The 11,733-nt window shown below is 43.2% G+C and overlaps 1 protein-coding gene across 1 annotated transcript in view; it reads left to right on the top strand.

Moving 5' to 3' along the window:
- The window catches only part of FAM110C (family with sequence similarity 110, member C), an 8,177-nt gene extending 1,121 nt beyond the window's left edge, over positions 1-7,056 (top strand). Inside the window, exons 2-3 of the mRNA XM_011987468.1 lie at positions 2-395; positions 4,212-7,056. Of these exons, the coding sequence (XP_011842858.1) occupies positions 2-395; positions 4,212-4,231 (414 nt within the window). The 3' untranslated portion in view covers positions 4,232-7,056. The remainder of the gene's footprint in view (position 1; positions 396-4,211) is intronic.
- Positions 7,057-11,733: the final 4,677 nt, after the last annotated feature.

Here is an 11,733-nt window from a genome sequence, read left to right as displayed (position 1 = left end):
GCCCCCTGGCCCGGAGCCGCCGGTGGTGAGGCGTCGGGAGCTGCAGCGCTCACAGTCGGACCTCAGCTCCCGCCACTCGGCCTTGGCCGAGTCTGACACCTTCTTCCAGTACTGCGGCCTGGACCCCGAGGTGGTGGAGGCCCTGGGGAGGGAGAACTTCACCGCGGGGTCGGACCGTGTGACCCTCAAGGTGCGCAGCGTGAGCGTCGCCACCTCCGGCAGCGGCTTCTCCCGGCACAGCGGCGGCGACGACGACGGGCTGCAGGAGGAGGAGCTGATTGAGCAGGTGCCCAGCACCACTTCGGTCATCGAGAGGAACGCCCGCATCATCAAGTGGCTGTACACCTGCAAGAAGGCCAAGGAGACCCCCAGCCAGGAGCAGAGCAGGACCCGAGGTGTGTGCTCAGAAGGCTGGGGCGGGGCTGGCCGTGTGCGGGGCTGGGAGTCCTGGTGAGTGTGACCGAGCTGGGCGATGGCCAGTTACAGCTGATGCTTAGAACTGAGTGCGATTTTGAGCTACAGTGTGAAAGAGACCCAAGAGACGGACGCAGAGGCTTGTGAGTTGAGCCCGCGCTGCTGAAGAGCAGAAGGTACCAATCCAGGCACCTGCAGGTCCAGGCCCTTAGGAGACTGCTGCGTCTGGCTGCCTGGAAAGGCAATTCTGCAAATTAACATGTCCCATTTGACTTATTATTGTGAAAACAGGAGGAATCCAAAGTGCTGCCAGAAAGCAGTTTTACACCCCTAGTATTCTTTCCTGCGCTGAAAACAGCGTGAGAGCCCTAGTTCCTGAGTTCATTGACCTGTGCTGTGGGCGGTCCTGATGTTTGATTGGAGCTGACCGGTCCACCTGCAGCCCTAGGTAGGCGCTGCTGTGTTACCTGGAAGAGAAAGGAAGGCTCCCTGCACTTTCCTGGAGGCCTGTGCTGAAGTGGTAAGAACTTCTCTACAGGATCTTGTCAGCACTTTGGCATTCACTTAGCAACAAAGATCTTTATTTGGCTAAATTTTATTTAAATTGTTTTGAGAGCTTCAGTTTTTTAAACTGGGGAAATTGGACTAGATTGTAACTAGAGTCGATAGTTTATTTGCCCCGATGATACTACAGGAAGTAACTTCCCTTTGGACAACCAGTAGTGCAGGATTGACCTCGAGCTCTTTTTGCTTTTCACTGGGGAACTAAGGAGTGTTGGTCCTCATTGTTACCCTGCCCTTCCCTATGGGCATCTTGGAAAGTAGTGAAGAGAAAGTATCTTTTCAGGGCTCTCTTTGAGAACCAAGAATTTAAACATTGCAACATCTTTTTTTTTTTCTCTTACCCTTGAATGACAACTTGCTATAAGTAAATTTTAAAAATCATGAGATGAAGTTATTGTCTGCCATTGTGATAAACTAACTGAAGATGCATGGCAGCCTGTAGAGTTTGGGGGAGGCTGCCCAAGAGATGTTTGCACAGGGCTCACCTATGCTCGACAGCTAAAAAAATCTCCAATAACTTCTCTGGCTATGACTTTAGTATAGACATGAAAATTAATGAGAAGAAGTTAATTTATTCTTTTTCTTGAACTCAGAAGGCTCAGGACTTAAGTTCTTCCTTATAATTTATAGAAGATTTGTGTTTTCCATTAGCCTAAGTCCCCAACAAATATATGTAGGCAAAGTTCTAAAAAGCAAACAAACATTAATTGGTAGTTTTCACAGATTGTCTTTTAGATCTGAGATGAATGAATGCTGGCAAGGGTATTTCCATGATGGCACCATATGTAGGGCAGGAGCTTTGGAGCGTGGCCATGGTCCTTGGAGGGACACTGTCTGGTGGAGAGAGCACTAAACAAGAATTAAGGGCCTGTCTTATGTTAGCAAGTGATTCCTGAACTATAGACCAGACTTCCTTTGTCCATAAAAAGAAAGGAAATAGGCAGATGGTTTTCAACCTCTACATTTTCTAGTCTGTGTAGTAATAACCTGTGTTGCACGATTGAAACCCAGAAATGGAAAACAAACAAACAAAAAGTTGTCCATTGAAATACGTGAGAAGTAAATTTATGAATAAGCTCCCTCCAGGTAGCCAGAGCATGTGCAGGCAGTAGGTAGACTTGGTGGTATAAATAGTGGTGAGCTAATAATATGGCATACAAATGAAACCAAAATAAAACCTGACAATATAAAAATAAAAGCAGCCTGCTCTGATCCCTCCAGACCCATGCTGGTTCCCATCTCGAATTAGCCAATGTCAAAATAGTGACCTGAATGAGAATTTCATTGACTTCATAGACTATATCCTAAAGACCTTTTAGGCTTGAACCTATGAAAAATATAAGAAGTTTAGTTAGCCTGTGAGAGCTTTCACTTTTGTGACAAGAGACATAGTTGAAGGGAGAGGGAAAGGGAGAGCAGGTTTGGGAAGGCACTAAGGATGGAGGCAGGAAAAAGGCTCATGGGCTTCTTCCTTCCCTCATGTCTCCCTCCACCTGAATCCCATTTGTTCCAGGCTGGAGACAACAGCAACTGTCTTCTGAGAAGTTTCACATTATTTCTCAGAGCAGGGGGGACAGTCACACAGAAGCTGCCCTAGTTTTTATATGGAATTGGAGTCACCAGCACTATAAAGATTTTCTTTACTAATGTACTTCCCTAGACCCAAGACAGTGTTGTATCTTTGAAACTGCAACGCAAAGACTTACTGCCTGGCTACCGGGGTTGAGGGTATGAGGAGAACACAGTTGCCTGAGCTTTCTCCAGATCACTGGAACAGTCTGCTCATGACCTCAGCGCCTTCACAGCTCCCCGCCTCCCAGCACTGGTGTTCCCACTGGAGGAGACCAGCAGGGAAAGCCAGGACAGAGTGTGAACACCTGGCCAGTGGGGCGGTCTTCTGACTTCCCGCAGAAGTCTCTTGTTCTGAGACCAGTTCTGCAACTTCTGGAAGATGTGGAAGCAGGAATATAAGCTGTGCTTTTTCTGCTGAAAGTTATAAGGATTCCTTTTAGGATTTCATGAAAGATTCAGAAAACTTGAGATGAAATAAGGCAGGTTTTCTAAGTGAAAGAGAAAACAGATATGTTTAATCTAGAAGTTTTTGTCCCCTTGGTAGATAGAGATTTATAAATTATAATAAAAGTGTCTCAATTATAATAGAACTAAATAAGTTTATAAGTTTCTTGCCCTGTGGGGTAAAGATAATTGCTTTTCAAAACTGAGACTATCAGAACTGGGCAATGACTCATATAATCTGCACACAAGTCCTCTGGGAACCCATGAGTAGTAGTTGGTTGTACGTGGGTCATTTTGGTATTCTGTTTCCCAGAGCTTAGTTTATGAAAATATCTATTTTATCTGCTGTGATTTAGTCATCTTCCTGTCTTTCAATTTATCAAACTGGGGACTTGCCAAAATTTAGATCTTTCTGGTTTTCTGTTTTGCATAGAATATATAAGTTGCTGCTTTTAATACTGGCATAAATAACTTGTTCTTTGGGAAATTAGGGATAAGACATTGCTTAATTTCAAGGCAAAAATGTTCAGACAATTCCACAGCTATCTTCACATTTATCCTTGATGCAAAGAAAAAAGAGGTACCTGTAGAAGCCCACTGAAAGCTCCTGGAACAGAGTTGTGTTCATATTTGCAAAGATGCAGAAGAATAAACCCGGGACATCCCAGCTTTCTTTTCCTTTCTTCTTTGACTATTCTGGGAAGTTATGCAACTAGGAGCACATTTTTGGCAAACAAGTGGCTTGAGTAGCCATAAGGCCACTCTTCCCTGTCATGATCCGCACCTGGGCCTTTAAGAGATAATGGTGTTTGAAAAGGGAGGAATCTGTCTGCCCTCAGATATTTAGTTCAACTGCCTGCATTGCTTCCTATTTTGTTGTCCAGCGCTGTAGTAGTTAGCACTGGCCTTACCAACATTTAAAGAAGTTTTCTTTACTGCCCCATGAGTAGTTGGAGGCAAAGAGAAATTTTTAAAGCCCTGAAAAAGGCCTGCAGGGAGATGGAATTTCTTCTGCCAGAGAAACGAGATGATAGCTGTATTTAGTAAAGTTACTGACCTGTTGTCAAAATTTAAAATACAAAAGAAGATGTTTCAAAATGCAGAGAATGTCAAAAAACAAAAACTACAGGGACCAGACCAGTATAATGTTTAGTTTTCATTGTACTAACTTTTGTCTAGACTAGAGTTGATTCACTATTTTTTCTTTAACTCCTCAGGAAGCAAACCTTCCCGGTGATGAAGACTTTTTGAAGGATTTTTTCAGTGACTTGGGATCCCAGGACCATTTGGCCAGCGTGCCTAAGTGACCACATGATTGCTCTTTTACCAGGAATGCAGCATCCCATTGACAAAGCTTAAGGGCTCTGAGAAGGTTTAAAATACTACAGAGAATATGGGAACACAGACCTTGAAATTTAGCTGAGGTGTAACAAGCTGAAGCTCTAAGAGGCATTTTCCTTGTTTGAGGTGAAACTAGTGTTGCTTCCAGAGGGCAGCTGGAAACCGTAAAGCTGTTTGGAAATCTTTTTGACTGACTTGGTGACAAAGAGGTACTGTGATGCATTTTAACAATATCTAAGTTGATTTTTTTTTTTAATCAAGGAAAATGAAAACCAAGCATGAATGCCATGGCATGTACCCCTTTTGACCATCCTGGGCTGACCAGCATCATTTAAATCAAAGTAATCACAAAAAGGCATATTCTGCTTCAATTCTGTGGCCAAAAGAGAGTAAACACACACACTCACACACGCTGACCCCAGTTGCCAGAGCATTACTGCACTATAAATGACAGTTAATTCCCAACTCTACTACTGTTTATCTTATTTAACAAGTCAGAAAGCACTTTTAAAATAACTTGAGGGCTACAAGGTCATGCTATTAATGTCATTCTCCATTTGGGGTGTAGGCATGTGGAAGTACCCATTAAAAGATAAGTTAGTGTTTAAATACTGATAAACAAAATCTTTTTTTGTAACTGGACAGTTTCTGGAGAGTTGGCAGAAGAATCTTGGAGTTTCCTTTGGTCAGATGAATACAATATTTCACTTTTGCAGCACTATTTAGAATGTACTCCATAGTTCTCTTGTTCCCAACTTCCAAAAAGAACAGAAAATTTTGGTTTACACGGAACACAGGCATCTGAGGCAGGACCTCTTCACTGCCCCTTGATCTGATTCACACCTCCACATATGACATATGCAACCCAAATTTGACACCAATTCACTCTTTTCTACAAAGGACATATTTTGAAGCAAGGGACAGCCTGAGGGTGGCTGGAATGAGAATGTTGATGGGGGTTACTGGATCCCTAATTCTGAACTTGCTCATGACACCCAGAGTAAATAGATTCAGATTCAGAACCTTCTGAGAAATAACCCAAAGAAAATTTGTTACCCAGCCAATTCTTCGAAAACTTTGTATCAAAATATATCTTTTCAAGAAGAAAATCATTAGAGAGAAGAATGTGGAGGGGAGAGAAATGAGTTTCTCATTGATATGATATTTTGTTAACCATTTCATTTTGAATTATTCAAGTCTTGGTTAATATTGTATTCTATTTTTGTAACTATTTCACCATGAGAGTAGGTCATTGGGTTACTAAATATTTATTTTCACTCAGTTATTAGTCTTCAGATAGTTTTATTTTACTTCAGATGATTTTAGTTTTTATCAGTATAATTTTAAATCATGTTTTTCTTGGTCATCTCATTGTGTATATTGTATAATTGGATTTTCATTGACTGCAAGTGGAGTGTCTGCCACTCCATTAAGTACTCAGTACTATAGTGACTTGTTTTCAAATAAGTCCCAGATACACATTTAGGGAGTCTTTGCGGCCACCAGATGTACCTGTCTGAATATAGATTCTGTCAGGACAGCAGGTCCCCTGATCTAAGAATTTTCCCCAAAGTTTTCTCTAAAAATGCTGCTATTTTGCTGTTCACTATATTGCACTTAGTTAAAAAAAAAAAAAAACATAATGTCAAAGATGAGAGCAGTTTTGTAAATGATCTTTTCATATACCCAATTCCCTTATTTTCAGATGTCCCACTAATTTTATATATGAAAGCTTTAAGTAAACGTGTGTATGCCTTTCTACTGTCAGAACAGGATGGATGCAGCCTGGGGTGGATTTATTTAAGATAAAAATGGTGCAGACTCACCATTCACATCATAGGTGAAAAATAGAAAAACAGTGGTTTCCACTAAAACCACCAAGATCTTTTAGAGATGTTTGCACCTTTGGTGGTGGTACAGGAAAAGAAAATAATTCAGCTGGAGTGAATTCTAGAAGTAGATATCGGAAAAGGGGCATGAAGAACAGGGGAACTGGGTGGCATCAGACTCCTAAAGAAGTGAGTTAATTTTCCTTCCCTTCCATTCAGATTCATGCCACGGCTCCATGTCTTCAGTATGTGTAAGAGGTGAGAAGTTCTTTCTTCAGCCAGGGGCGGTGGCTCACACCTTTAATCCCAATGCTTTGAGAGGCCAAGGTGGGAGGATCATTTGTGCCCAGGGGTTCAAGTCTGCAGTGACCCATGATTGCACCACTGCACTCCAGCCTGAGTGACAGAGCAAGACCCTGACCCTATCCCTAAAAATATATATAAAAAGTAAAACTAAAGAACTTCTTGCCTAAACCTGAATTACCCCAATTTGCTGAGTGACTTTGAGAAAAATTAGACTGTTTAGTTCAGTCTGGATGAAAAGCTTGCGATTGCTTTCCACGAGAATGAGCAATAGTGATAGCTGCAAGGTACTGTTATTTGTTCATGAAAGAATGACAATTTAAAAAAATGTAATTAAACATAATGGAATGTGTTAAACTGCTGGGCACTGAAACTGACAAAAAGGAGGCTTTATTGAACATTGCCCTTTTTCAGTTGGTTCAAAGTTCAGCACTGTGGTTATCATTGGTGATGCCAGGAAACATTAGTAGAGTTTGACAATTGCTTTGGCAGTTTCTAAACAGAGTTTTTTTCTATACACTATTTGCAACTGGAGTGCAATATTGTATATTCTGTATTAAAGAAATAAAGTATTTTTATCATTTATTAATACTAATTTTTGCGTTTGAATAATGAGGCAAAAATTTGAAATGAGAGTCTGCTCATTACAGTTCCTTGCCTTCTGTTTTCTACCATTCTTGAGTGTTCTCTCATCAGATTATCGGTAGAAATGAGGGGAAGGCATTCCAAGGCTTGTCCTGGGTGAGTTGTATGGCACCTGAAATCATCAACTTTCCTCAAGATGAAATGCAGTCAAAGCAATTTTGAATATTCTGAACTTTGCTTTCCTTCAGTTGTGTTTAATTGTTTCACCAGTCTTTTGCTTAAAATATTTTTCTTCGTGTTTTATTAACATGGTCATTGAAAATGGGCACAAAGATACAAACAAAAGCACAGTTTGTAATCTTTCTCATCAGGAAATTAAGTGAAGGCAGACTCTTCTTGTGTCGGGTTTGCTCGCAGTGTGCACCAGGCACTCTGAGGGTGTGGAGGCTTGGGCAGCCGGTGAGTCATAGAAGCCTGATCGTCCTTCTCGCTGCCCTGGCTGAGCCCGTCTTGCTCAGTCTTGCAGTGGCCTATGCCTAACCCTAGGTAAGAATCCAAAGATAGGCTTGCTTTATTCTTATTTTTAGTTTTTATTTTTTTCGGAGTCAGAGTCTCACTGTGTCGCCCAGGCTAGAGAGCAACGGAGCGACCTCAACTCACTGCAACCTCCGCCTCCTGGGTTCAAGTGATTCTCCTGCCTCAGCCTCTTGAGTAGCTGGGATTACAGGTGCCCGCTACTATGCCCAATTAATTTTTGTATTTTTAGTAGAGACAGGGTTTTGCCATGATGGCCAGGCTGATCTCAAACTCCTGGTCTCAAGTGATCCACCTGCCTCGGCCTCCCAAAGTGCAGGGATTACAGGTGTGAGCCACTGTGCCCGGCCAAGAGGGGTTTTCTTGAGAAGAAACACATCACTTCTTTATTTCTGTGAAGAATATGGACAGATACCCAGCCTGCTGTAGAAACTCTCTTATTGTACCTGTTCAGAAACGGTCCAAGTACAATTGATTGTCATCTTTTGTTGTCATTGTTGTTGTTTTGAGATGGAATTTCACTCTTGTTGCCCAGGCTGGAGTGCAATGATGCCATCTAAGCTCACTGCAACCTCCACCTCCCAGGTTCAGGTGATTCTCCTGTCTCAGCCTCCTGAGTAGCTGGGATTATAGGCATGCACCACCACGCCTGGCTAATTCTGTATTTTTAGTAGAGACGGGGTTTCTCCATGTTGGTCAGGCTGGTCTCGAACTCCCAACCTCAGGTGATCTGCCTGCCTCAGCCTCAAAGTGCTGGGATTACAAGTGAGCCACCATGCCCGGCCAATTGTCATCTTTATATTATCTCATTAAAAATTGTGTTAAAGTTGACATGTGATCTGAAGGGGAGACTGTATTAAATCACTAATAACTATTAACTTTAGGTCAAAATAGCATATTAATTTCCTTAGAAAGTGAGAATCTGAACCCCAGGATCAGAGTGGAAAGACCTGGATCCTGGCTTCAGTACATCCTGTTGATTACTCACTGTTGAGCTTAAGGAGGACTCTTAATTACAAGTGCGAGAACAGGAAGCAACAGAATTGTGTAAACCTAAATCTACTGTTTGCCTTGTGGTATCAAAACAACTGTGCTATTTATTCAACAGTAGCTTGAATCAAGGTTGTCACTGATGACAACACACAGAATTCACTCACACGCATGTATTGAGGAGCCAAATACTGCACAAGGCACTGGGGGTTCACCAAGCTCCCTGCCATTGATCGATGACTTACATTCTAGCAGGGGGGCAGATACTCAGTAAGGAAATGATACATAGATAATACATAGATGGATGATAGATGACAAAAATCAAGGAAGGGAGGGAGGAGAGAAAGCAAAGTGAGGAAATGTCATGAGCAGTGCCATGAGCCTGATTGATGAATTCATGTGAGCCTATTAGTTCATGATTTCTATTTGATGGCCGATCTATCTGGACCATAAAAGAAACCCAAAGTCCAAATCATATAAAGAGAACCAAGCAACAGAGAAGGATAACATGCAAATTGTAAATGGCACTTTTTTCACTGAGAGGTTAACTTTAGTCCCTGGAGGTCTTTCACCCTGAAGCTTAAAGCTTTGAAATCTAAACCGAACAAAAAGCAGAACACTCCACAAATGAATCTGCAGCCTGTAGCCTTTATCCGATTATGCGATCATTGGTAAGAGACTGCATTCCTTCCTTCGGCTTTTAGAAGGAGTCCACTACCCAAACTTAGGGAGAGAATAAGAGGAGTCAACATTGCAAATAAATGGTGACTCTCACAGGCCAGAGCAGGCCAGCTGGGAAGTGGAGGGGTATGTTTTCCCTAAGTGGGCTCTGAGAGCTGTCTCTCAGACACACCCTTGGAGGCAAACAGCAGGCTCAGGCTGGGCAGATGTTATCAGGACCCGATAACCTGTTTTCTCAACCTGCTTGGCAAGTCATTTCCACAGTTTAGAAAGGGGGAGTGTCTGCCAAGTGCCCCCCAGTCCTCTCATGCCATTTCCCTTCCAGGTGCCTGAGGTGCTAAGGAGAGACCAATGTAGGCATCTAGAGAGGTGGGCAGGTACGACTCAGCCAGGACCAGACTGTTATGGCCAACAGTGGTGTTAGAAATCATGACATTCAACCCTCATCTCCTAGGAGGAACCTAGACCCAAAACTCACACAGCTGCCCAGTGTGCCAAGGCCCAGGAGAGGACCCCTGCCTCTGTGCAGTGTCCATTTAGGGGAGCCCTGCCTTGGGTAGGGCAACATTAGCAGGGTGGCCAGCTTTCCCTATTTGCCCAATAATTTCTAGTTTTAACACCAAGTCCTGGGAAAACTCTCCTTCCCCAGCTACCTGGGAAGGCTACACGTTCCTAGAGGAAGGCTTGACCAACAAGCGTCTGGATGGCCTGTTCTTGACTTCACTTTAGTTCCCATTTCCTGGGGAAGCTAATGACAAAACTACTGTGAGCACTTGAGCATCTTTAGTGCTTGGTCTGGCAGTTTTATTCTTGCTCTAAATTAGGGCAGCTTAGAACATTGCCTCCTTGGTGGGGAAGACCATGTGGTCAGGATTGAGGACAGTTAGAAGTTTCTCTGATATGGGCCGGGCGTGGTGGCTCATGCCTGTCATCCCAGCACTTTGGGAGGCTGAGGCTGGTGGATCACCTGAGGTCAGGAGTTTGAGACCAGCCTGGCCAATATGGTGAAACCTCATCTCTACTAAAAATACAAAAATTAGCCAGACATGGTGGTGGGCACCTGTAATCCCACCTACTCGGGAGGCTGAGGCAAGAGAATCACTTGAACCCAGGAGGCAGAGGTTGCAGTGAGCTGAGATCACACATTGTACTCCAGCCTGGGCGACAACAGCAAAACTCCACCTCAAAAAAAAAAAAAAGTTTCTCTAACATGAAGTACGTGGATGGAGCCAAGCTTCAGTTCTGCACCTGGGAGGACCTCCCTGAAAGAATCCCGAGAAGAGACTTGTCACACTCCAGAACGGCAGAGGAGAGTGGCCCATGCCAGCAGGGAGCCAGCACACCCCAGGCATGTTTAGTAACAGAAACTGTACAAGGGCTTTCTGTTGGTTGTTCCGTGTAATTCCATGACCACCTGCAAGGATCAGAGGTGTGGAGAAATCCATTACCTGCCTAGGTCAAAGAACTAGTAAGTAGAAGAGTGAGAATGTGAACCTAAATCTGCCTGGCTCCAAAGTCTGCTCTATTCTCTCTCTGTGCTGGTTTATGAGAACAATTTAATGCCAACCAGAATGCTTAAGAAGATGCCATAACTTCTCAAGGGAATAACTGATTCAACAGATCAAAACCCAAACGCATGGATTCTGATACAAAATGCCACTCCAGAATTACCTGAAGTTCCCACGTTACCGGCCACTGAATGACTCAGGTGACATGGAAGTACCTTGATGATAAGAATGCAACCCCAACATCACACACGCACACACATTTTAAAGCAGCATGTAAATTTTCGTGTTGCAGGAAAGGCCATCATGGTTCAATTTATGTTGATAATTTTATATAAAATGATATGTGTTTTAAGAATAGTAATAAAGAGAAAATCTGAGGGAAAGCAAACTATTCCGGAGAGCTCAGGGCAGTGCTGGCTAGGGCCACACTGTGGCAACCTGCTGAACTGGCTGGCGGCCCATTTGCTGGGTACAAGTTCCACTACAGAGTTGTAAATTTCAAGTACAACCCCCTTTTGTGTATCATGGAATCCTAAGTCTGGATTCAAAGTCCAAGACCTTTTGGCTCACCTCAGAGACGTCTAGAAGAACTATGATTATTTCAGTTGTGGCAAACATCGATTTTAGGTAAATGGGAAATGACCACAGGTTGTAAAAAGAACAGGAAATCCTTTAAATTTACTTTGAAGTACTGGAAAGTTCAGCACAGCTTAAGTTCTTTGGGTTTCTTTCCAGCAACAGTGGAAGAAAAGGCCAAGACATGCACATTCCAAATATCTACTTGCAGATTCTTGCGTGTGTTCCAAGGCTACAGAAACATTATCCTTTTACAGGTGAGAAGAGAAACTGAGCCAACTGTCAACAATTTGACCGTGCAGGCAGAGGCAGGCAGGAAGCGTTACTCACCTTTTCCTGGTGGTTGTGGGTTGAGTGAGCAAGTCTAGCTTGAAGGCCACAGGAAGTTGCTG

This window comes from Mandrillus leucophaeus, unplaced genomic scaffold, assembly GCF_000951045.1.
Source record: "Mandrillus leucophaeus isolate KB7577 unplaced genomic scaffold, Mleu.le_1.0 Scaffold1088, whole genome shotgun sequence".
Lineage (NCBI taxonomy): Eukaryota > Metazoa > Chordata > Mammalia > Primates > Cercopithecidae > Mandrillus > Mandrillus leucophaeus.
Note: the sequence above shows the minus strand (reverse complement) of the source record. Positions and strands in the feature narration are given on the sequence as shown.